The sequence below is a fragment of the Octopus bimaculoides genome, chromosome 1 (assembly GCF_046866305.1).
Source record: "Octopus bimaculoides isolate indiv1 chromosome 1, ASM4686630v1, whole genome shotgun sequence".
In the NCBI taxonomy this organism is placed as follows: Eukaryota; Metazoa; Mollusca; class Cephalopoda; order Octopoda; family Octopodidae; genus Octopus; species Octopus bimaculoides.
Window position 1 is genome coordinate 100,260,253 of NC_142928.1, and position 27,740 is coordinate 100,287,992.

At 36.9% G+C, this 27,740-nt stretch overlaps 1 protein-coding gene and 1 long non-coding RNA gene across 10 annotated transcripts in view; both read left to right on the forward strand.

Moving 5' to 3' along the window:
* The window catches only part of LOC106872258 (putative tubulin polyglutamylase TTLL9), a 59,203-nt gene extending 39,247 nt beyond the window's left edge, over positions 1–19,956 (forward strand). For 7 of the 9 annotated variants that reach the window (XM_089354763.1, XM_089354752.1, XM_089354774.1 and 4 more), the window contains 8 exons: positions 1,578–1,712; positions 3,799–3,930; positions 7,316–7,403; positions 7,832–7,953; positions 10,228–10,361; positions 14,769–14,882; positions 17,294–17,415; positions 19,606–19,956. In XM_089354763.1, coding sequence (XP_089210889.1) covers positions 1,578–1,712; positions 3,799–3,930; positions 7,316–7,403; positions 7,832–7,953; positions 10,228–10,361; positions 14,769–14,882; positions 17,294–17,415; positions 19,606–19,676 — 918 coding nt within the window. In that variant the 3' untranslated portion in view covers positions 19,677–19,956. The remainder of the gene's footprint in view (positions 1–1,577; positions 1,713–3,798; positions 3,931–7,315; positions 7,404–7,831; positions 7,954–10,227; positions 10,362–14,768; positions 14,883–17,293; positions 17,416–19,605) is intronic. The other 2 variants (XM_089354795.1, XM_089354803.1) reach the window with 1 other exon arrangement.
* A 4,165-nt stretch (positions 19,957–24,121) lies between these two features.
* The window catches only part of LOC149137645 (uncharacterized), a 29,013-nt gene continuing 25,394 nt past the window's right edge, over positions 24,122–27,740 (forward strand). The window contains exon 1 of the long non-coding RNA XR_016242537.1: positions 24,122–24,424. This is a non-coding gene — a long non-coding RNA (uncharacterized LOC149137645). The remainder of the gene's footprint in view (positions 24,425–27,740) is intronic.

A 27,740-nucleotide genomic window follows, 5' to 3' on the forward strand; every position in this document is an offset into this window, starting at 1 on the left:
GTACTGACTTTTGTTAAAGCTTGATATTACTCCATTGGTCTCTTTTATTGAACCACTAAATTACAGAGATGTAAACACACCAGCACTAGTTGTCAAACAGTGGTGGGAGACAAACACACACACACACACACACACACACATATATATGACAGGCTTCTTTCAGTTTCTGCCTACCAAGGCTTTGGTTGGTCTGAGACTATAGTAGAAGATACTTACCTAAGGTGCCATGCAGTGGGACTAAACCCTGAACCCTGTGGTTGGGAAGCAATCTTCTTACCACACAGCCATGCCTGCACCTATATATATATATATCAGTTTCTTTTAAATTCCATTAATTACTTTTCATGTAGTAATTTAGTTAATTTGTTTTTATTCATTCAGAATATGGATATATGTTGTCAGCACAAAATAAAACTCACCAAAATCATTGTGGATTACAATATTAACACACCAACACTTCAATAAAGAAACAACACTGTTGAAGGAGACATTCTATATGGCCATTCAACCTGATTGAAACAGCAGCCAAGTCTTCCTTAAATCCCAATACCAACCCTCCTGCGTCCGTCCTTGGTTCTATGATACAAACTTCTTGCTTCAAGAAAATCTAAATCAGTACTTCCCAACCATTTTTTGCCGAAGGACCCCTTTGATTCCTATTTTGCTCAAGTGGACCTTCCTAGCTGTTCAATGATTAAAAACCTTCCATTATATTTTTTATTAAATACTATTAGGAATTATATTAAAAGAATTATTAAAATATTTTGTGTGTTGTAGAAGCACATACATTTTAATAACAAAATCTTATATGGACCCCACCAAAAGTTGTTTGGACCCCTATTGAGAACCACTGATCTAAATTAAAACCTTCCTTCAAATTCTTATGTTAATTTATATTCCAAACATCAGCTTAATAGTATCAAAATTATTTCACTAAATTTTTCATTATTTTCAAAATTATTGAAACAAATTTCATTAGAAATATAGTAACTAAAGCATTAAATAAAGAAGCAAGAGATATTGTAGTCCTTATAGCACTAAGTCTGAAAAAGAAATTATCGCGTGCATGGCTGTGTGGTTAGGAAGCTTGCTTCCCAGCTACATGGTTTCAGGTTCAGTCCCACCACGTGGCACCTTGGGGAAGTGTCTTCTGCTATAGCCCCAGGCCGACTGAAGCTTTGTGATTGAATTTGGTAGGCAGAAGTTACTGCCGTGTGTGTATATGTCTGTGTATGTGCTTGTGCCTCTCCAAGAGAGAGAGAGAGGGGATTAGTCACATCTGGAATGTCTAAGGCTAATCAACAGCAACTATAATGCACTACACCGAGAACATGTACTAGCACATATCTCTTCTATTACAAAACAATACAGAAACATTATCTCAAAACATGTCATCATCATCTCAAAGCATGAGTTCATCATTATCATAAACTACAGTAACATGTTGCTGCTTCTTCTGCTGCTACTGCTACTACTACTACTACTACTACTACTACTACTACTACTACTTATATTGTAATTGTTGAACTTTGCCAATATCATTCTAGCGTCAATCTTTGATTACTGGTTTCATTTAGGCTGAATATCATATTTTTGTTGAAGAGTTCAAGAGAAACCCAGGACTTGTATGGATTATGAAACCTGCAGCAAAATCACAAGGAAAAGGTATTTTCCTCTTCAGAAAGTTAAAAGATATAATTGACTGGAAAAAGGTATTTATCTGTTTGCTTGTCTGTTTACTTGTATAAATTCTGATTATAATTTTGGTAATAATACTTATTGATGCAAAGGCAGTGAGCTGACAGGATTGTTAGCATGCCAGGTGAAATGCTTAGTGGTATTTAGACTGTCTTCATGTTCTGAATTCAAATTCTACTAAGGTTGGCTTTGCCTTTCATCTTTTTGGGGTCAATAAATTAAGTACCAGTTTGCCACTGAGGTGTCCTCTTCCTCCAAATTTCAGGCCTTGTGCCTATAGTAGAAAGGATTATTATTATTATTATTATTATTATTATTATTATTAGGGTAGTGAGCTGGCAGAATTGTTAGCATGCTGGGCAAGATGCTTAGTGGCATTTCATCTGTCTTTACATTCTGCGTTCAAACTCTGCCAAGGTTGACTTTGCCTTTCATCTTTTTGTGGTTGATAAATAAGTACCAGTTGAACACTGGGGTCGATGTGATTGACAATCTACCTCCCCCAAATTTTGGGCCTTGTACCTTTAGTAGAAAGGATTATTAGGGTGGCGAGCTGGCAGAATCGTTAGCATGCTGGACTAAATGCTCAGCAGCATTTTGTCTGAGTTCAACCTTGCCTTTCTTCTCTTTCGGGGTCAACAAAATAAGTACCAATTGAACACTGGAGTTGATGTGATTGACTATCCTCCTCCCCTCAAATTACAGGCCTTGTCCTACATTAGAAAGAAGGATTGTTATTATGATTATTATTATTATTATTATTATTATTGAAACAAAGCTCAGGTTTGGTCTTATTCTTGGCAGGATTTATGTGGGTAGCAGGTTACTACCTGTAACCTTAGGTATCCACATGTTTTCGGCAGTCTCTCAAGTGCTTAGAATCCTCCTGATAATTCTTGCAGTCCTTAAGAGGCAAACCTTCTGTAGGAGCTCTACCGGGCATTCTGTTTCAATGTCCTTCAGCCATTTGTCTATATCTTGACAATGTACCAGTTATTATAGGCACAACCTTTACTGTTCGCATGCTTCAAATTCTTCCTATTTAAAATTTTAAAGGATTGTATTTTCTTTGTCTTTTTTCCTCTTTCTTTATGATCCTGGAATCAAATGGACATGATGGTTCGATAAGTAAGCAACTTTGCTTTTCCTTATCTATGATTGTAATATCTGATTTATTATTTTCTAACTTCTTGTCCATTTGAAGAGGTAAGTCCCACAAAATCTTACATTTCTCTAACTCTAGTACTCTTTTGACTTGATGATTGTACCATGTATTTCCAGCTTCAAATCCCCATTTCTGGCACAGTTTCCAGTGTAAAACTTTTACAGCCTGATCATGCCTCCATTTCTTATATTAATCCTGTGCCAACTTGGGGCATTTTGTCACAATGTGTACCACTGTCTTGTTCCATGTTCCACAGGCTCTACACTTTTCTGACACATTCTCTCTCTCTATATTTTTTCTTGAGTTGTTTGTTTTTATTGCTTGATCTTGGGCTGCTACAATTAGGTTCTCTGTTTCTTTTTTTAATTGCCCCTTTTATAACCAAGCCCAGGATTTTATTTCACATACCTCTTCAGTGGCTCTCCAAAATTGGCCACACAGTAGTTTCTCTTTGATCTGTCTCTTGTGCTCTCTTTGTATTTCATTCTTGTCCTTTTCTCCTATTATACACTTCATCACCTGTTCTTTTTTAACTGCCATTAGTAGTTTTTCTGTGCTGCTCTGTAAATACTCTACTAGACTTTTTCTTTCCATCTGTACACATTCTTCTACTGCTATTAAGCCTCTCCCGCCCTGGTCTCTCCTCATCTACAGCCAGTTGATATCAGCTTTTGGATGGTGGGCTCTATATATTGTCAACAACTTCCTAGTTTTTCTGTCAAGTTTCTTTATATCATTTCTGTTCCAGTCTATAATTACAACTTTATATCTGATTAAGGGTACTGCTCTTGAATTTATTGCTTCAATAAGGTTTTTGGAATTTTCTGACTCACCTTGTGTACTCTCTACTGGTAATGTTTCATTTCATTTTATTATTATTTTTATTATTAATTTTGTTGTTGTTTTCAATTTTTTTTTTGTTTCTTTTAAACTAGAGTGAAAATCAGTTAAATAATGATAGCAACAAGGAAGCTCCTGAAACATATGTCGTCCAAAGATACATTGCAAATCCATATCTGATTGGAGGCAGGAAATTTGATGTCAGAGTGTATGTGCTTGTAACATCAGTGAGTAGACTTTGATATTGTTCCATGTTACACAGTGTGATCATCTTGTCACATTAATGATCTTATTATGATAGAGAATTTGCATGTCACTGGACATGGTAACTTCAATCTTATTGTTGCTGCCTATGACAGTGGTTTGGCAGAATTATCAGAGCAATTAATGAAAGGTATTTTGACAAAATACCTTGCATTAATAGTTCTTGCTCTTTATGTTCTGAGATCAAATTTCTCTGAAATCAGCTTTCTGATTTTATCACAAGACCAGTGATTTCTCTTTGAGGGAGGGGGTTGAGTCAATTACATCAACCTCAGCATTCAATTGGCACTTTTTTTTATTGATCCCAGAAGGATGAAAAGCAAAGTCAACCTTGATAGCATTTGAACTCAGAAAGTAAAGAACTAGAAGAAATGCCACTAAGCATTTTGTCCAATGCACTAATGATTCTACCCACTCATTGCTTTAATAATAATCATGATGATGATTATGATGACAACGACGATAAAAATAATAATCCTTTCTACTATCGGCACAAGGCCGGGAATTTGAGGGGCGGGGGATAGTTTCTTAGACTGACCCCAGTACACCCCGATAGGGTGAAAGGTAAAGTCGGCTTCAGTGGAATTTGAACTCAAAATGTTGCAGCAGACGAAATACCACTAAGCATTTCACCTGGTGTGCTACTGATTCTGCCAGCTCATCACCTATTAATAATAATATTAATAATAATAATAATAAGTTGCCCTGATGCAGTACCAGACAGTGGCTCTCATGGCTTCTGATCTTAAGTGTTATCATGTACATTGTTTTGTCTTGGTATAAAAAGATGGGCTACAGCAAATATTCTGCTCAATACCACAGATTTCCTTGTCAGTTGTTTGACCTTAATCAGTTGAGCATGTCCCCTGGTGGCTGACGATATGTGCATCTCTGATCATGAGCAGAAGTAGTGGGGGAGCATCATAGCCACGTGTTGAGAGGAATTCTTTGGGGTTTGAATAATTCACCTTTGGAGACATGGGTGTTTTGCTCAACATCCTTAAACAAACCTTATTCAGGGACCTTTTGAGCGGGATGGGCTACTCGACCTGAAGAAAATTCTAACTGGGCCCCACCTGTGAGGTCATGCGCTGTTTATCTTGATATGAGATGACCATGTCACGTACATATGGTTGTGATGCATGTGCCTGGTGTACCCTTATCAGACGGGTAGTCATGTTGGGTATAATGGGCTTCGTATATTTTACCCCAGTGTCACTTTGATGGCATGCACTGCTCTCTCACTCAATAATAATAATAATAATGATTTCAAATTTTTGCCACAAGGGCAGCTTGGGGGAGGGGATTAATTTGATTACATCGACCCCAGTGTGTAACTGGTACTTATTTAATTGACCCCAAAAGGATGAAAAGCAAAGTTGACCTCAGCAGAGTTTGAACTCAGAATGTAAAACCACACATTTTGACCTGTGTGCTAATGACTCTGTCAGCTCACCACCTTAATAATAATAATAACAAGAGCACTCAGAGAGTGCAAACCTCCACCAAGGCAACACCAACGTCCTCTCAAAGATTAACCAGGGATGATTTTTAAAATGAGAATATCTGAAATAAACTTGACTGCTCTCACAAACGGGAATACTAAAGATGAACCCGACCACTCTCAAAAATTAAGTAAAAAAACGGAAAAATAATCCAGAATCATTGTCCAGTACCGGATTGATCCCAAAATCTAATTAGTTTGTGCCAGTCATGAGGCCAAACATCTCTGAAAGTTTCATCTGAATCCATCCAGCAGTTCTTGAGATATCTTGTCCACGGACAAACCAACAACCATGGCTGAAAACAAAACCTCCACCTTTGCTAAGGTGGAGGTAATAATAATAATAATAATAATAATAATAATAATAATAATAATAAAACATGGAATAAATGCCCCGATGGAATTGCAAGTTCTCATGGCTTCTGATCTTAACTGATTGGAAGTGTCATCATGTACATTGTTTTGTCTTGATGTAAAAAATGGGCTGCAGCAAATATTCTGCTCAATACTACAGATTTGCTTGTCAGTTGCTTGATCTAAACTAGATCTTAACATATCGTCCCTTAGTGGCTGATGATATGTGCATCTCTGATCATGAGCAGGAGAAATGAGGAAACATCATAGCCATGTGTTGAGAGAAATTCTTTGGGGTTTGAATAATTCATCTCTGGAAACATGGGTGTTTTGTTTAACATCCTTAAACAACTCTTATTCAGAGACCTTTTGAACAGAAATAGGCTACTCGACCTGAAGAAAATTCTAGCTGGGCTCCACCTGCAAGAACATGCTGTTTATCATATGTGATCACTATGTCACTCACATATGTTTGTGATGCATATGTCTGATGTACCCTTCTCAGACAGTTAGTCATGATGGCTATATTGAACTTCATGTATTCGTACCCCAGTGTCACTTTGATGGCATGTGCTGCTCTCTCAATCACTCAATGATAATAATAATAATAGTAATCCTTTCTACTACAGGCACAAGACCTGAAGTTTGTGGGGAGGGGACTAGTTGATTGCATTGATCCCAGTGTTCTACTGGTACTTAATTTATCGACCCCGAAAGGATGAAAGCAAAGTCGACCTTGGTGGAATTTGAACTCAAAACATAGCGGCAGATGAAATATTGCTAAGCATTTCACCTGGCATGTTAATGCTTCTACTAGCTCACTACCTTGAATAATAATAATAATAATAATAATAATAATAATAATAATAATAATAATATTAGAAAGTTGAAAGAAAAGAAATGGCCCAAAGAACCTTTGGCCATTGGATATAGCTTGCTCTTTTGGTATAGGGTCAGTATAACATGTGCCAGACCAAAAGTATAAAAGAGATATAATAATAACAATATTTTTTTTTATACATAATTTCCTTTGATTTTCTTAATGAACAGTCTGGTGTATGTGTTTTTTTTTTTAATGGCCTATCACAGTTGATTACAATATGGTTTGAACTCAGAAGGATGCAGATAGAAATTTAAATACTGAAAGGCATTTAGTTCATTAATAAAATCATTATAGTTATCATAATGATGATGTGTTGGTGATAATCTCAATGGAATGTTATTATTGCTTTCACATATGTTTCGAAATAATTCAAACATTTTTGTTTTCTTCTATTTCATTTGTTAAATATAAAGATAAGATGTCAGAAGATAATTTTTCTAGAAATAATTTCATTGTTTTCTCAAAACATAACCATGTCTTTTTTCTGGAAATGTATACCTTTCATGCAACAGGATTTGAATATTTTCTAACAATTTATACTGTATAAACTCAACTATTTTAAGTACTTTATAATGTGAAGATAAATAAAATTGATTTTTATTTCTAGATTGCACCTTTAAAAATTTGGATTTACAGGAATGGATTTGCTCGATTCTCTAACACACGGTATTCTTTGGATGCCATAAGTGATAGCTGTATCCTTTCAATGACAAAAAATTCTCCTTTATTTTTAACTTTTGTTTATTTATAGTTCATCATCATCAATGTCATCATCATCAATGTCATCATCATCATCATTGCTGTCATTGTCCTCCCCATTCCTTCCTCCTCCTACATCCCTTGTCACTGTCGTCATTGTCATCATCATCATCATCATCGCTGCCACCACCACTACCACCATCATCATCATCATCTTTGGCAACATTGTTGTTGTTGTTGGTGGTGTCCAGCATCGTTATTGTTGTTGTCATCACTGGTGTCAATTGACTTAATAATTTCTTCATTTCTTTTAGTGGTAGTGATGATGATGATAATGATGATGATGGTATTGATGGCAGTAGTGGTGGTGGTGGTGATGACAGCTATGATGATTATTGTTTGTTTCTCTTCCTTAACTACAAAGTTATTCATTTAACAAATGTTGCCATCCAGAAGACTGCTCCGGATTATGATCCAGAGAAAGGCTGCAAGTGGTCATGTCAGGATCTCAGACAGTACCTTTATGCCAAACATGGATTAGAAGTAGTAAGTATCCTACATATTTATTTGAAATACTATATCTTGCATATCTCTTTTACATGTTCATAAAGTGGTTAAGTGTTCCATTTGTTATTGAAGTGAATGATTATTTCACTCAGACAAAAAGTAGGATATTTTCTATTGATTTGACTACAGTGTATTATTGTATTACTGACATTTAGTTGTCTACACGAGGAGCAAAATTCAGCCAGATAAAATTATAATATTTGGATTTAAAATTCAGAGACAGAAAACTAGTTGACATAAAAGATCTACCATATTTTCTGGTATTCAAGTCAACATAGAATATAGTGTAAACATGAAGTGTAAACATTCAAACATCACCACTACTTTTCAAATCCTACTGCATTTCACATGGAGTTTTTGATACTTCAAAATCATATTAGTGTAACAGTCAACCTACCTTTTCTGGCTGTAAATTGTGGCATGAAAAATTCAACTTTATATGCCAGAAAATACAGTAATCCAGTCTTTTAGTGTCTGTGCCAAAGCAGTTTCTATGTGATTACTTAGTCTGCTGCAACTAAGCATAAAATTGCTCTCATGTCACTCTGCATCATCTTAGAATTGGTAGGATACATTGGATAATGAAGTCCTAGATATTTAATCTATGTCTAGAAATAATCTGGAATGTTCATGTTTTAAAAACTTTTTATTATACATATCTTTGGTATCTGGTGATGGTGCCATGTAAAAGGCATCCAGTACACTGTAAAGTGGTTGGCATTAAGAAGGACATCCGGCCATAGAAACCATGCCAAAATAGACTATGGTACCTGGTGCAGCCCCTGGCCTTGCTAGTTCCTTTCAAGCCATCCAACCAGCATGGAAAATGGATGTTAAGTGTTCCATAAATCCTTTCTTATAGAGAACAATAAAATAGTAGACTGATAAATCCTCTCAGCACATTATTTTATTGACTCAAAGAGGCAAAGTCATCTGCAACTGGATTTGAACTCAAAACCATGAAACATCAAGCTAAAAAGGCATAAAACATGTGGCCTTGCACTCTAAGTACCATTTGATCAAATCGCCACATTTGTTTTACTGATTTCAGTCATTGGATTGTGTCTCTTTAAGGGGTTGTGTTTGAAGTGAAATCACATCAATACCAATAGTCTGGTAGTTATTTTATTGGTCTCTTTTCATTGAGTAGATAAGTCATCTTTGTACATTGAAAAACACAGACACAAACAAAGAAAATCCACATATACAAACAGAGAGAGAGAGAAAGAGAGAGATAGGCTATATATTAGTGAGTTCATGCTTGGAATCGAACTCGGAATCTTGGGGTTAGTAGCCTACGCTCTTAACCACTATGCCATATGCTTGGGGAATTTATGGAGTGAATTTTAGGGTTAATAAATCTAATATTTTTCTATTCTTCCTTAATACCGGTTCCCATATGCTGCTCATATCTGCATTCAGTCTGCTTAGGAGGTTGCTGTATCCTTCTTTTAGTTTTAGGAGGTTGTTGTGCTGCTTCTTTTAGTTTTCGTATTTTACATTTTTTACATTTGCTCTTAGGTTTGTTTCATCAGGGACTAAACAAATCAATAACAATAACCAATTAGGACTCTCTAAGTTCATGCTTGGAATCGAACTCGGAATCTTGGGGTTAGTAGCCTACGCTCTTAACCACTATGCCATATGCTTGGGGAATTTATGGAGTGAATTTTAGGGTTAATAAATCTAATATTTTTCTATTCTTCCTTAATACCGGTTCCCATATGCTGCTCATATCTGCATTCAGTCTGCTTAGGAGGTTGCTGTATCCTTCTTTTAGTTTTAGGAGGTTGTTGTGCTGCTTCTTTTAGTTTTCGTATTTTACATTTTTTACATTTGCTCTTAGGTTTGTTTCATCAGGGACTAAACAAACCAATAACAATAACCAATTAGGACTCTCTAAGTTCCCTAATGAATATTGACTGCATTTACTTTGTTAATTTTACTTTAATATTCTAACACCCCTTAAGGTGGCTGAATTGTTAGCACATTGGGCAAAATGCCTAGCAGCATTTCATTTGTCTTCAAATTCTACCAAGGTTGACTTTGCCTTTCATCCTTTCAGGGTCAATAAAATAAGTACCAGTTGAGAACTGGGGTTGATGTAATTGACTTACCCTCTCCCCAAAACTTGCTGGCTTTGGGCCAAAATTTGAAACCAATATTCTTACACCCCTATTGAATATGGCCTCTATCTCTCTACTTCTAAACTGTCAATAATGGTATAGCTATATAAAGATAATGTTTCTTTAGGTGAAAGACATATTTCTGCAAATTGACCTCACCATCATCAGAAGTCTGCAGAGTGTACAGAAAATAATCATCAATGACAAGCATTGTTTTGAAGCTCTCGGATATGACATTTTAATTGATGATCAACTGAAAGTGTGAGTTAAAATTGCTTTCTATCTCTTTATTCACAGTTTTTATGCTTATATATACTGTATTCTATGGCATAAACGACACATGTGCAGATTAGATGCACCCTAATTTCAGCTGCACACACTCAGAAAGAAAAGTTCATAGTGCATTAAAGGCTGTGGGAGGGCCATCTTCACATGTGAGACCTAGGGTGATTTTGTTGAGACCATTTTGTAATGGTGGGGTTGGTATAGTTAATTAAATGGAATTAAGTACTTGAATGTTACTTTATCAACCCAGAAGAGATGAAAAGCGACACTGACCTCTATGTGATTTGAACCTACAATCTAAAAAGCTATAACTAAATACCACAAGGTATTTGTTATTGTCTCATGAGACCCATTTTCAGACACCATAAGGATAAATAATTACTCTTAGTAGCAGAAGAATACATAATTGCCCTGTATTTAGTTGAAATGTAATACTAAACTCAAATCATTATGAAGTCAATAGCTAATCACCCATTGATGGATGTGTTTGATGGAAATGTGATGCAAATTATCTGCATTTGTTACACTTGTATGTATTAAATTTTAGTCCATCACTCAACTGATTCAACCGCTCTTCCACTCTTAACCAATCTATATTCTTTAACGAATACGTTACCTTTATTTAATCTATCATCCTTACCAAATCCACTTCTGCTAGGCAACATACTGACCAATCAGCCCCCTCTTGATCAATTCACCACCCTTAACCAATCACTAAACCATTTGACCAATCCACTGACCTTAACCAGTACATTACCTTCAACCAATCCACTGCATATATATTTAATTAATGAGAATTGCTAATGATTGTGTCAATGATATTACCAGACAGTAAGCCACAAGCTCATTGGTTTATATCTTCTCAAAGAGGCTGTACTGTGTCCATAACTAAGATACTAAAGTAACTCCAACTGCAGCATGATGAGCAAATATAGAAACCTGCAAGCAGTTGCTTGATCACTCAGGTTTAGCAGTCCAATATCCCTCAGATCTTAACAAAAATGGAAGGATATATAGGATATATATAGTATAATGTAGTCTTAGATATGTTTAACAAAAATATGGGATAATTATAGTTAGAACACTTAGTCATAAGTTTGCTCAATCACTACTGACATTTGGATAAAAAGCAATAACAACATCATCATTAAAAAATTGATGAGCATTCTGTTTGTTATCTTGTAGTCTAATGTTCAATTCCTCCTGTTGCTTTGGCATAATTTTTACCAGAAAAGTAATATTAGGCATTTAACTAAGGAAATATGAAATCAATTATGCAAGAAGTTGTGTAAACAAGGTGTGTTCAAAAAGTATCTAACTCTATTTTTTCCTACCAAAACTAATGCCATGTGGGAAAAACCCTTTGAGTGGGAGGGTGATGCCATTCTTCCTGTGTATGCAAGAAAATTTTTGTGCTGGTTGGCCATGTCAGTTCTCGGCTGTTAAGCCTAGTGTACAGATGTATAGTGCACGCTTGTCAGATTTTCGTTTTCACACAAGATGACCAAAAACATTGAGCAGAGACCATAAACCCATGTTTCATCACCAGTGATGACAGTCTTCATGAAGTCTGGATCATGGTTTGCACAGTCTAGCATGTCCTGTGTGATTTCCATGCAGAGTTGCTGCTGCTGCTCCACCAGCATCTAGGGAATGAATTTTGCTGACACTCTCTGCATGCACAAATCCTCCATTAAAATGGAATGCATCGATTCTGTGCTCATTTCTACTTCGTGGGAAATCTTCTGGATTTTTATAGGACAGTCTTCCATGACTATTCTCGATTGGCTCCGTGTTTTGTCTTATGGATGGTCTACCCAAGCATGCCTCACTCTCCGCTGGGTTGTGCCATGTTTGAAGCAGTTGTACCACTCCTTGATCCATGTTTTGCCTATGACATCATTACCAAAAGACTGCTGAATCTTCTGGATAGTATGAGCTTGAGTTTGTCTAGGATCTTGGCAAAACTTGATGAAATATATCTGCTCGATGTGTTTGGCGAAAACGAAAATCTGATGAGCGTGCACTACATGTCTGTATTCTAGGCACAAGCCAGGAGCTGACTGGGCCTACCATCATGAAAAATTTTACACATACATAGGAAGAGTGGCATCACCTCCCACCCAAAGGATTTCACCCATATAGCATTAGTTTTGGCTGGAAAAAATAAAGATGGATACTTTGTGAATGCACCTTGTATCTTTAAAAATTTTCTGGATGAACGAAGTTGAAGATGGTGGTAGTGGTGATGGTGGGGTTTGAGGGTGGTGGTGGTTGTGGCGGGGATGGTGATTATGATGATGATGATGATGGGGGCTGGAGGAGGAGGAGAAAGAGTAGGATTAACAGAAGGATTCACTGAGAGACATAGACAGCCATATTTGAAAACTGGCTTACAGAGCAAACCATTGGTTCATATATCAACAATACAACTGTGTTACCAGTTTATTATTTTGTGTTTATATGAAATTTTACACTTTCATCTCAAATTACCCAAACAATAAAATCTGGGGTCATTCGTTGTGAAAGTAGAACATTTAAAAAAAATTTAAAGTTGTATAAGAAGAATTTGCAGAACAGGAGTTGTGATAAGAATGCTTCTACTGTGACATCCATATCACTAGGAAAGACACTTTACTATAGATAGCTCTGTTCAGTGAATAGTATTGCCTCACGGGGATTCTTGACAGGCACCATGAAGAGCATTAATTGCTCTTAGCAGCAGAGGAACACATAATTATCCAACATTTAGCTGAAATGCAATACCAGACTCAAAATTATTCTGAAATTAATAGAGATAATTAACTGTTGATGGTTGCATTTGATAGAAAAGTCATGCAAATTGTCAGCATTTGATGCACTTGTATGTGTTAAGTTTTAGTTGATTGGTTAAACATCATTATCATCACCATCCTCATTTTATGTTTGTTTTCCATGTTGACATGATTTGGCTGTCTCAACATTTTGCCACCTGTAGTCTGTTGCTTTCCCATTTGTTGTGATCATTCCTCTTGCCACCTGTTACATTCCGTTATCATATCACCTACTGCAATCCTTTGTCATCTCATAGCACAACAGCAGAGAAAAAAACCTAGCTAACTTTCTTGTGCATATTGTTATTTCTGGTGCAGTTTTTACAGCTTGTTTCCCTTTCCAGCACAAACCACCTAACAGCTTAGACTGAGTGCAGTTTATTGTACCATGTGTGTTGTAAATATATAATTAGATCTCTAATAAAAGCACAGTGGAATATTTAAACACAGAAGAATATCTGTTTCAACATTATTTGGTAATAATTCATGCAAACGTAAAAATTTCTAAAACTTCCTCACCAATCTAACTTAGAAAGTAGAGATATAAAAATATTAAAAATAAACCATACTAACTGAGAATCTGAGCATAATCTAATGTCTGTAATTTTTGTTTTTATACAAATTGACAATATTGAATATTTCAGCAATGAGGAAGTTTTACTTTGAATTGTGGTGCAGATTCCATTCATTTTTATTTTTGGAAACTCTTGATTTCCCCACTGTTACTAACATTCTAATTCAGAAATTATGCAGCAAAGAAATTGAATCTATTTTCTATTTATGATATTGTCTGGAGATTTGATTCTCTGTCTATACTCATATACAGGCAAACATGACTGCACAAAATGCACAGAAACATACACAGACACACATATGTACACTCATACACACTCACATACAATAGTATTTTTGTCTGTTCAAACTGAGAAAAAATATATTACTCTGGCATTTATTTGTGACATTAATACTTCATTTCTGTTTTAATGACAATGAAATTATCAAGGATACTTTTTGTTTCCAAAAATGAAAAGGCAGACATTTTGATGAAATTTGTTAACTTTCAATCTGAAAGGAAGCTTTATTTTAATGGTATTCACTGAAAATAAATGTTTATTTCTTACAAATTAGTCACTCTGGATTTTGTGATTTTTATGATTCTTGAAGTTATAAATTATCAGTGTCTAGTTATTTTATGTTTCTGTGTATATTTGACTTCTCTTGTTTTTTGTCTCATATATAACAGACTTTTGTTGTTTTGTGTCTCATTTTTGACTGACCATCATTGTTTTGTGTCTCATATTTGACAGACTTTCACTGTTTGGTGTCTATTTGACTGACTGTTGCTGTTTTGTGTCTCATATTTGACAGACTTTCACTGTTTGGTGTCTATTTGACTGACTGTTGCTGTTTTGTGTCTCATATTTGACAGACTTTCACTGTTTGGTGTCTATTTGACTGACTGTTGCTGTTTTGTGTCTCATATTTGAAGGAATTTTGTTATTTCATGTCTCATATTTGACTGACTTTTGTTATTTTATTAATGACTAACATATGAAAACCCTTCTTTCAGATGGCTGATTGAAATTAATGCTTCTCCTTCATTCACTGCTACCAGCAAAGAAGATTATGATTTGAAATATGGTCTCTTAACTGATGTATTTAACATTTTAGATATGGAAAATAGGTATGCTATTGTGTTATTATATGCAACAGCCTACCATCTAGCTAACTTCCTATCTCAACAGTTAGCTTGAGAATTGGCTAATTAACTGAACACTCAGCCAATGAATCAATCAAATTAACACTCTGTGAAATGGGATTTAAATGGTATATGGCCATATGTAAGATATGCTAAACTACTTCTGAGATGCATTTTATATAAAGTACATTTATGTAAGATGTATTTGATGCACCTACACACACATGTGGGCACATACATGTGCAGGCACGCACACACATGCACACAAGCATGGACACACACCACACACACTCACTCTCTTACATATCTGTGAGACATACGAGTGCCAACTAAATCAATTTGAATTTTTTCTAACACTGAAGTGTATTCCAATACCTCTTGCTTGCAACAAAAATTCTGTTACTAGTCTGGAGAGGATGAACTAAATTGTAGAAAGAAATCTGTTTCTTTTTTTAAATTTCATTTTTTTAATTATTTAGTCCTCTCATCACCCTCATTGTACTCTCCCCAACATGACTCTACATTAACTACTTTTCCTAGTCCTTCATCTGCAGAACTCTCTGGAATTCCCAGTCCATATTTTTCTTAACAGCTGTTCAGGAGGGAAACTTTAACCAATTCAATCTCACTGTCCTTGAAGGATTACACAAAAGCTATGCACACTCCTCCTGCCTAAATCATCCCTTCACTGCCTCTACTTGTGCATCCTTCCAAACTGGAAGCAGTTGACTGCTTTCTCTCTCTTTTTTCTTAACCCTTCACTCCCTATGGAGCATAGGCCATCAACGACTTTCCACTGTTCTCTTCTATGCTAGCATTGAAAAATAGGTGTTGAATGAAAAAATGTATATACATACATACATGTGTGTGTATGTGTAAGTTTGTATGTATATATATGTAATTATAACCAACAGATGATATCCAGAGACTCTCAGTATAGAAAACACATAGTAACGCTCAAATGATTTTAACCTAGATTCTGATGTCTTTACGATGGACCAATTCTGCTATAAGAGGAATCCAGGTGAGCAGATATGGAGGCAACTATGTAGATAAACAAATTAAATATAGCAGCTAGGGTTTGATATACAATTTATACGAGGGAATACCCAAAAGAAACCAGAATTTTGCAATATTATTTTATTCACTTAGTTTTACATGTTTACAATTTTATCACCTTTGAAGTATTCTCCATTTGAAGCAACTCATCAGTCCAGGTGTATTTTCCACTATCCAAATCAGTGCTGGAACTCTTGCAAAGTGATGCCTTTTAATGCCTCCGTTGTTTTTTCTTCACCTTTTTCACATCTGCAAATTCTGTAGCATCAGCTTCCATCACCAGTGATGACCTTAAAAAAAAAGGTCCAGATCAACTTCCAACTGTTCTTTCAGTTTGCGACACAAATTCGGTTGTGACTGCTTTTGATCTTCCATGAGCAAGTAAGGCACAAATTTTGCCATAATTCTTTTCATTCACAATTCCTCATTCAAAATTCATTGGTAGGAGCTCCAGGATGCATCAGTCATATCAACAAGTTTGGTGATGGTCCTCCAAGATCAGTTCATGAATTTTCATTTGTTCGGGAGGTCGACAGTTGTCTTGAGCAAGGCTGGTCTTCAAGCGACAAGTGACCATTTCTAAAGCATGGAAACCACTTGTAAACTTGAGTTTTGCTCATGGCAGTGTCCTTGTAAGCTGTTTGAGGCATGACAGCTGTTTTGGCTGCCGTTTTCCCCAGCAGAAAACAGAATTTCATGGAAGCCCGCTGTTCCTTGGTTTCAGCTATCACAAAAATTGATGAACAGGGGAGAAGCATTGCAAAACAAAGATGCACCACATGCAGTATGACTTCACCTGCCACCATATACATACAGCTTATTCTACAGTCTTTGAATTAAATTTTAATTTTATTTATAAGAGATTTTATGTTTCTTCAGTTTCTTTTCATCTACTTTGCCTTTATATCAGTTTGGAATGGTCTAGAAATATTGATATATACATCAATTCTGGAAGAACTTTTTATTTTTTAGCTGGGTGCCATTCTTAATGGTAGCCATACTATTCTAAAGTAAAAGTCTTTATCAGTTATTTTAACTAAAACAAGTTTAGCAAGTTTGTACTAAATCAATTAAGTTACGGAGCATGACTTAGGAAAAGGAGTTACCACAGCATTTATAGTAATAGTTGAAGCTGGTTACTTATAAAGCATTGTTTTTTAAATTACAAAGTCTACAGTATTACAATATTTGAAATAAGTTGTTGATGTAAGTCTGCATGATCAGGGTGAAACTGAGGCTAAATGGCTAATTTTTGGTTTTGTTCTATATGTTTAAATAAACAGAACATTACAAAGATTTATGAATGAAACATAATTTTCCTTTTTCTATTTTCATAGATTAACAGGCAATGAAAAAAGAATTGGTGGATTTGATTTACTATGGCATGATGGAGCAGTGCATTCTGATGATGCTAATATAATATCTAATGGAGCCAACTCAACCCATAATTCCTTTTTAGGTTAGTATGTCAAACAGTAGCAGAACTAGTCCTGAAAATTTGCTAATGGTTTCATAGTTATTGAGTTTGAAGAGAATCTATAGGTTAATATCAACCATACATGATGGGAAATTCTTTCTTTATTGATTTGCTCTGACAGAAAGTGCTCAGCCTACAGACTATGCTAGCATTTCTAGGTGAATTAGTCTTCTTGGAAAGGAAAAACTAGGAGATGATGCCATCATGGCGAACAATGATTTTATCAGTGTCAGCATTGGCATTGGCGTCCTTGGCATCAGCACTGTTGCCACATCCACCATTGTTGTCGTTTAATGTCAACTTTTCCATGCTTGCATGTGTCAGAGAGAATTTCTCAAATTCGATTTTCTACAGTCAGATGTCCTTCCTGTTGCCAACCCTCACCTATTTTCAAGCAAGGTAATATTTTCCCATAGGTAGATATATTTTTCACGGAAGACTGGAAATGAGCAACATTGCTTGTATGATGATGATGATGCTCATTTACTATTACCATACTATGTCTAGATGAGTGTGTGCATGCGTGATGCATGCACACATGTACAATGGGCTTTTTCAGTTTCCCTCTGCCAAATCCACACTAAGGTTTTGGTTGTCCTGGTGCTATAGAAGACACTTGCCCAAGGTGTCACACAGTGGGAATTAACAAAAGACTACATGGTTGGGAAGTCAAGCTTCTTAACCACACAGTCATGCCTCATAAATGAGAAATTCTGTAAGCAAAGAAAACTATATTCAGATCAAGAAATATTAACATAGGAGTAAAATCTTTGCTTGTATCACTAATTTGGCTGGGCATACTGTGGTTTATATATCTGACAGCATACTTTTTATCTGATCTATCAACTGAGTCAACTGCATTGGTCAGCTGCAGTTTCAGCTTCTGTAGACTAATGACTGAGCTTTTTGAAAATAGGTTTTTGTTTTAAGGAAAGTTTATGAGAGAAACTGCAAAATCTCAATACATGATTGGTTATCAAACTAAATTGCAGGCATGATTGTGAATTTAAGAAGTTTGCTTTGCAACATTATGGCTTCAGGTTCAGTCCCATAGTGTGGTACGCTTTGCAACTGTATTCTGCTATAGTTCCAGGTTGACCAAAGCTTTGTGAGTGGATTCGGTAGATGGAAACTGAGAGAAATCCATTGTGTGTATATACATGTTCTGTGTATGTGTGTGTGTGTGCGCACAGGTTGGAGGAAGTTCATTGGGACAGAATTACAACAGGCAAATATCCTTGCTGTAGTCGACGCTCATCTGTTTCCTAGCATGGTGGTATTTTCCCCATGGCCAGAAGTCTTATGAAAGATTGGAATAAATGACACCACCTGTATGACAGTGAAACCCATTTACAACTACCATGCAATATAAAGACGATGAGACATAAATATGCATTTTTCACATGACCCCCCCCCCCTCTTCAGGTTTAATGCTTAATTGAATGTTCCAGAAAGAATTGTAACTCACTATTTATATAAGGAAACCAGACCCCTGATTTGAAGTTAGTTTGATGCCTCTCAGTCCTTGAGTCAATTTTGTAATTTTCCATCTGCCAATTAAAAGTGATAAAAATGCATATGTGTGCATGTTTGTGTATGTGCGTGTGCATGTGTATATCATCATCTTTACTTATGTTCATTTTTTTCATCCTTGCATGGGTCAGACGAAATTTTTGAGGCATATTTTTCTATGGTCAGATGTCCTTCCTGCTGTTAACCTTCACCTGTTTCTAGTCTAGCTAATTTTTACCAAAGGCCAGACATGTTTTTCATGGAAGACTGAAAATTAACAACATTGCTTGTGTGACAATGATGCTCATTTATTTCCACTGTGTGATATATAGACAAGGATACACTCAAATGCACTCACATATCTATCTATCTGTCTGTCGCTCTCTCTCTCTGTGTATATACATATATGCATGTAAATATAGGTATGTAAGTACATATAAATATATATATATGCATATATATATGTGTATATATATATGTGTGTATATATATATGTGTGTGTGTGTGTGTGTATATATATATATATATATATATAAATTTGTAGTGTAAAATATATATATATGCGTGTGTGTGTATATATATATATATATATACACACACACATTTTTTGGGCTTTTATGAAGAGACCTTGTGTTTTTATTTTCTCTGTAATTTGTTTAGGTTGTGTAAATAACCGCAAGACTCAATTACGGCACATCTACACTCAAGCATCATCAAAGAAGATAAGTTGAGACTGGCAACATTTGCAATACTCCACAAAATCTTTTGGTTTCTATGTCAGCTATTTCGACTCAAGTTGAAATTTTCTAAGCAAGACAGAAGATTCAAATAGAATCATTTGATATTGATTTTTATTTTTTTAATTTGAATACATAATAATCGTGTTCTTTACAGCAAAGAAGCAATTCAGGAAACGGTATGTTATTTTCTATTGGACTGAAATTAAAATGAAATGAAAGTTTTTCTGCTTGAATTTTGACTTTTAATAAAAGCAAGAGAAAGTCTGAAACATGTTTGTCTATGTAATTGATAATTTTATGTCAATTACCATAGCACTACTGTTATAGTAATTGATTATGTTCTCTAGAGATACTTACGAATCTATACTTTTGAGTTGAAATATTGCCAGAATTGTTTTCTAGGTTACTAACCTTGTTTGTAGCATGGTGGAGTGTTGAACCCAAACATTAAGTAAGGATTCTGAACTTAAAACCAGCCAAAGTACATACATCATTTATCTTCTATCTTTTACTTGTTTCAGTCATGAGACTGCAGTCATGCTGGAGCATCACCTTGGAGAATTTTTGGTCAAATGAATTGACCTCAGTACTTCTTTTTTTCTCTTTTAAGCCTGGTACTTATTATATTGGTCGCTTTTGCTGAACCACTAAGTTTTGGGGATGTAAACACATCAACAACGGTTGTCAAGTAGTGGTGGGTCACACACACACAATAATAATAATAACAACAATAATCCTTGGATGGAATTTATAAACATTTAATGTATTGCTACATGCGTTTCCACAAATCACACGTCTCTTAAGGTCACAGTCCATATTCACGAGAAGATTACAGTGTCTCTGTAGTATCCATGGGCATTGGGTAGATCATCTTCATGGATTCATTTCGTCAGGTGATATAACATTAATGTATGTACAACAGAGGAATGCCTATCCCTACGTTTCTTGTAAACAAATTTAAAAGATGCATATATATATATATATAAAATGGCAAAGTTTCTTATATATATATATATATCATCATCATCGTTTAACGTCCGCTTTCCATGCTAGCATGGGTTGGACGATTGACTGAGGACTGGTGAAACCGGATGGCAACACCAGGCTCCAATCTAATTTGGAAGAGTTTCTACAGCTGGATGCCCTTCCTAACGCCAACCACTCAAAGAGTGTAGTGGGTGCTTTTACGTGTCACCCGCACGAAAACGGCCACGCTCGAAATGGTGTCTTTTATGTGCCACCCGCACAAGCCAGTCCAGGGGCACTGGCAACGATCTCACTCGAAAATCCTACGGGAGCCAGTCAGGCGGTACTGGCAACAGCCACGCTCAAAATGGTGCATCTCATGTGCCACCCGCACAAGAGCCAGTCCAGGGGCACTGGCAACGATCTCACTTGGCTTGCCGGGTCTTCTCACGCACAGCACATTTCCAAGGTCTCGGTCAGTAGTCATCACCTCGGTGAGGCCCAATGTACGAAGATCTTGCCTCACCACCTCAGCCCAGGTCTTCCTGGGCCTACCTCTTCCACGGGTTCCCTCAACTGTTAGGGTGTGGCACTTTTTCACGCAGCTATCCTCATCCATTCTCACCACATGTCCATACCAGCGCAATCGTCTCTCTTGTACACCACAACTGATGCTTCTAATGTTCAGCTTTTCTCTCAAGATACTTACACTCTGACGGGTATTCACATTGACATTACACATCCAACGGAACATACTGGCTTCATTCCTTGCGAGCTTACGTATGTCCTCAGCAGTTACAGCCCATGTTTCACTGCCATGTAGCATGGCTGTTCGTACGCATGCGTCATACAGTCTGCCTTTTACTCTGAGTGAGAGTCCCTTTGTTGCCAGCAGGGGTAAGAGCTACACTTTCAGCGCACCCACCCCCACTACTAACTTGGTCGCCCAGATAGCGGAAGCTATCGACTACCTCTAGTTTTTCACCCTGGAATGAGATAGAAGTTGTTTCCTGTTTGTTTACAGTCTTTATTGCACCTGAACATCTGCCACAAACAAAAACTAACTTGCTAGTTAACCTGCCTTTGATGTTGCTGCACCTCTTATGTGTCCATAGCTTGCACCGGGTACATCTTATAGAGTTGCTACCTACTCCTTTTCTACATACTGAGCAGGGCCATCTACCTGAAGGGGTGTGTGTTTTATCTACCTTCCTACTTATTAGGATTTTGGTTTTAGCTAGGTTGACTCTAAGGCCCTTCAATTCTAGACCTTGCTTCCACACCTGAAACTTCTCCTCTAGTTCTGATAGTGACTCCGCAATTAGGGCAAGGTCATCAGCATAGAGGAGCTCCCAGGGGCAACCTGTCTTGAACTCCTCTGTGATTGCCTGGAGGACTATGATAAATAAGAGGGGGCTGAGGACGGAACCTTGGTGGACCCCTACCTCTACCCGGAATTCATTGCTGTACTCATTTCCAACCCTCACCTTACTGGCAGCATCTCTGTACATGGCTCGCACAGCTCTCACTAACCATTCTTCTATCCCAAGTTTCCTCATTGACCACCAGATAATGGATCGGGGGACCCTGTCAAAGGCTTTCTCCATGTCAACGAAAGCCAGGTACAGAGGTTTATCCGTAGCTAGGTATTTCTCCTGCAGCTGTCTCACTAGAAATAAGGCATCAGTAGTGCTTTTACCTGGCACGAACCCAAACTGCATCTCATCTAAATTGATTCGCTCCCTAATTAGTTGGGCTATGACCCTCTCTGTAACTTTCATAACCTGATCTAATAGCTTGATGCCTCTGTAATTATTTGTATCTAAAGCGTCACCTTTACCTTTGTAGCAGTTGACTATGATGCTGCTACACCAGTCATTGGGTATGACTCCTTCGTGTATCACCTGGTTCGTAATACGGGTGACTAGGCTATAGCCAACACTGCCAGATATTTTGAGCATCTCTGCAGCGATTCCTGATGGGCCGGGGGCTTTCCCGGTCTTCATACTCTTAATTGCTTTATCTACCCTGGTACTATCAACTCGGATATATATATATATATATATGGCAAAGTTTCTTTGAGTTTCCATCTACCAAATCCACTCACAAGGCTTTGGTTGGCTCTAGGCTATTGTAGGGGACACTTACCTGGGGTGCCACATAGTGGGACTGAACCCAGAACGATGTGGTTGGAAAGCAAGCTTCTTACAACACAGCTGTGTCAAAGTACATGTATTGAAATAGAGCAATGTGATCTGGAAACATCTTTCAAAATTATTTTTCCTGATCTCCACATATCTTTTACTTGTTTCTGTCATTGGACTGTAGCCATGCTGGGGGATACTGCCTTGAAGGGTTTTAGTTGAATGAATCAAGCCCTAGTTACCTATTTTCTAAGCCTGGTACTTTTCCTGTTGGGTTCTTTTGCTAGACTGCTAAGTTACAGGGACATAAAAAAAACCCAACACCAAACGATGGAAGGAAACAAATACAGAGACAGACACACACATAGATATAGATATATGTACACAAACACACACAAAAAAGAAGAAAAATAAAAAAATGAACGTGAGTATGTGTGCAAGAAATATATTAATTAGATGCTCAGTGAAGGGAAAGAGTTGTTGATGTTTCAAGCATAGCTGTTTGTTGGAAACAGGGAAGTCCAAAGAAAAAGAAGAAAAAATAAAGGGAAAATCTCCAACAGTCCACGTGTGGTTACATTTCTGGGAAGGTTGGGCTTTCCAACCTGCTTTTTGTGATACCTTTAAAGCCAGGAAATTTTCAGCACCGCCTTGTGTGTGTGTGTGTGTGTGTGTATATATATATATATATATATATATATATATATATATAATACAAATGATATGTGAGCATATGCATATATACATATATATATGTACATACCTACATCTACATGTATATATAGATACATATCTGGGTACAGGACATCAAAAACTTGGACAAAATAGGAACGGGAATATAAACAAAGCACAAAAAACGAACTTTTTTTATGGACAACAGAATGAACACATAGGAAAACAGACAAGCCACATATGGAACTTTTCCTTCATCAGCTGCCTCTATTGTAAACTAGGCGTTTCGAAGATGAGGCATATATATAAAGGGGGAGGATGCTGAAAAATTCCTGGCTTTAAGAGCATCATGAAAAGCTGGTTGGGAGCCCAACTTTCCAAGTTCTTTTACAGCGCTTAGAAAAAAACTGAAGGACCACTGAATTAAGTGTGCAAATCTGAGAGGGGAATATGTTGAATAAAATCATAATTAACTGATCCTCCTGTATTTTCTTTTACCCAAAGCCATGAACTTTCCAGCACCCACTTGTGTATACACACACACACACACACATATCAGCAATAATAAGAATAAAGATTATTATGAAGTTGTATAACATTACCTTGAATTCTTTTTATGTATATACAACTTTACATAGACCTATACACGTTTCAACTGCACCGATTAGTAACCAATGCAATTGCTACTCTACTATAATACAAGTGCAGTTTCTTCAGGGTCCTTACTTAATTTTTATATATATATATATATATATGCATAACACATATATATATTGTGGTGTTATGGGCTGTGATGAGCTATGTGTTGTTGGTGGAGAGAGATGAAGCAAACGGAAGTGAAGCCAGACCGGAAGTCAGCCACACGTGGTCGACAGCGGGCACGTGGGGCCACTTCGAAGACAGACGGATTACCGAGAAGACGTGTTTTGATCAGGAGCGATCGTTTACTCTGCCAGGGTAAGGTCCCAGTGTTCCATTCTGCCTTTTGCTGCTTCTTGTCTTTTTCCTCCATCACACCACATATATATATGCAGGTGGAGATGGAGTATATGTAATCTGGGTATACCCCCCTTTTAAATTTTTTTTTTTTTTTTTACGGAATCCCACGTTTTAGGCTATGGAGATTCCGATTCTGAAAAATTTTTTTCAAAAATCTCAATTTCAAAATTTCGACCCCCCCCCCCGGTTTTATATAGATCCACAGGGTAAACCTAACCCTAACACTAGTTTTGTGAGGTTTGGCTGTTATTTCTAGCATGTAGATAGCCTGCTTGGTGGGGGGGGGGGGATTGAAATTTTTCAAAACTTTTTTTTCAGAATCGGTATCTCCATAGCCTAAAACGTGGGATTCCGTAAAAAAATTAATAAATAAGGAGGGGAAAGGTTCAGATTACATATAGTCCATCTTTACCTATATGCATAACATAAATAATATATGCATATATCCATACATATATGTACATACCTACATCTATATGTATACATACAGGCATATATGGGTACAGGACATCACAAAAAACGTTAAACACAATGAGAAACAAAGACGAAGACAGAAAACGAACTTTTTTTCGAATAACAAAAAAAAACAGAGAAACGAGACATGCAACATAAAGAATACTTCCCTTCTTCACTTGTCCCTGTTCCATCTACTCCGCATTTCGAAGGCAAGGACAATACGCGACTCCGTTGGAACAGTCCTTCCCGCAAACAAATTAAATAAAATTCGGAATTTTTTGCGGAGAGTGAAAGTGTAAACAAGAATATGACAGTGAGAACAAGACAGTAAAAACAAGACAGAACTTCTGTCTTGTTTTTACTGTATATATATATATATATATATATATATATATATACACATTTCCGGTTTCGTAGTGGAAAGACGTGCTGTCTGTCTCCTGAAGTAACCAACAGGTATTTTCCATATCGAAGATAAATATTTGCCGAAACTGACACAAAACACGGTACTTGTTGTTTAACGACGGTCCTTTGTAATATATCCGTTAAAAGAGAAGGAAAATAATATATTATACAACGCACATTAATGTCAGTGAACCAAAGCGAATACTCGAAAGAACCACGTGCTGAGAGATTGTACTTGTAGAGATAGAAATTTGTGCTAAGTATTATTCTTTGTTTACATTCTAAGAATTTACGACAAAATAGTTTCTCTCACATTTGTTTGTTTACATTCTGAAATTTTACGATAAAATCGTTTCTCTCACACAATAGTTTAGTTTTTTTACATACTGAGAACCTAAGGTGAAAATCTTCCCTTTTACTAAAGTTTTCACTCAATTTTCCTTATAGTCACCTCGTTTTACACTTTCTCAAAAATTTCTATTCTTATCCCATCTTCTCTCCTTCAATTTTCTCTCTTAGTTTCTCTGTTTCTCACTCCCGCTCTCTTCCGTGATATATATTCTTCATTTTTCTTTTTCATTTTCATTTTTTTTCTTCTTGAGTTATCTTCTCTCTCTTTCTCATACTTCTCTATTCCTATCACATCCTCTCTCTATCTATCAAAATTCCCTATTTTGTACTCTGTACGCATTCTCTATTCCTGTACATTTTCTCTACTTCGTATTCTCCCCCCCCCCTCTATATCCTCTTTTCTTTCTTTCTATTAGTATTTCTCTATACTCTAAGATAACTTCTCTCTCAAATACCGTGCACTATGGATACCAGCAGACGAAGCTTTATACAGCGCCAAATTGAAGCTAACAAGAAGAAGATGCACCGAAACTGGAAATTAGAGGAAATTCGCCTTCTTGTACAAGCATGGAACTTGGCCAAAGGATCACCAGCAAATGATCTAATAGCTGAAACCTTGGATAGGTATAATTTCTACAGATCAATGGCTCAAATTGAACAGAAGAAACAGGAGCTCATACGCTCCTACGATCTCATAAAACCACATCTTGACCTAGAAGGCATTATGAGAGACACAGACTGTAAAAAGGACAATGAAGACCCTGCACATTGCTCAAACTCAGGAAGGCCAAACAGATGACCGAAACAAAGCAAATGCTACCAGTGCTATAGTCACTACTGAAAGCTGCAATGGCCATAGTGAATTCAACCAACACAGCACCACACCAAACGACAGAGACAGGAGAACAGACAAAGAAATGGTGAACACAAACAAGCTTCAAGCCCAAGCATGTTATGCAAAGGAAAAGAAACAGATAATCTGTAAATTCTATCTAAATGGTACCTGTTGGCATGGGGAAAAGGGAGCAAACTGCAAATTTTCCCATCCCAAACACCACCAGCTAAACAAGCTAGATGACCACTCACAACAAAATAAGTGGGAGCGCAGAAAAGGGAGACCAAAAAGCTTAAACATGCATACCCATAATCCACCAAGAACCAACAAGACTCACGAAGAAAGAAGTCCATATATTCCTTCTGCTCTCAACAAAAGGCTATATGCAGAGGCTGTGCGAACTGCAGCAGCTGAACAGCAAGCTTTTTTAAGTATGGCCCAGAAAATAGTGCTTCAACTAACATGGGTACAGAGTCAACACCACACAAACCACTATCCAAGACCACCACAGACGATGGATCAAGGATGGCCACCACTAACACCAGGAACCCCTGCACAGGTATCACACCCATATTCCTACTGAATATCTGGGGCCTATTACGAACAGGCGGCAAAGACAAGTTTCTATACCTGAAAGACCTAGTTACATGCAATCAAGCAATATGCATGGTGCTTACTGAAACGCATCTAACATCTAATATAGCAGATGCAGAGATAAACATACCAGAGTATGCCGTACTCCGAACAGACAGAAAGGATAGAAGTCATGGGGGAGTTGCAATGTACATCCGAGAAGATGTCACACCCCTACTACTCCTATCACACTCAAGCTCTGTTTGTGATACTTTAATAGTACACATAAAACAAATTGATGTATTGTATGCTCAATATACCGTCCACCAAATTCCGCAAAGCAGGAGGGTAAATCTGAGGATAGCCTCAGACGCATAGAAGAGGTCTTGATAAATCTGGACCAATACATCAATATACTTTTCCTAGGCGACTTTAACCTCCCAAATGTTAAATGGCCTGAAGGTCACATCCTCTCTGAGATGTCACTGCATGAACAAAGCCAGGCAAAATCTTTGTTAGAACTCTCCAACATGCTGTTCATGGAACAAGTGATACTCCAACCAACCAGGGGAAGCAATATTTTAGATCTCTGCTTCACAAACAATGTGAGCCTAATCTGTAATGTGAAAGTAACACCTACATCTCTCTCAGATC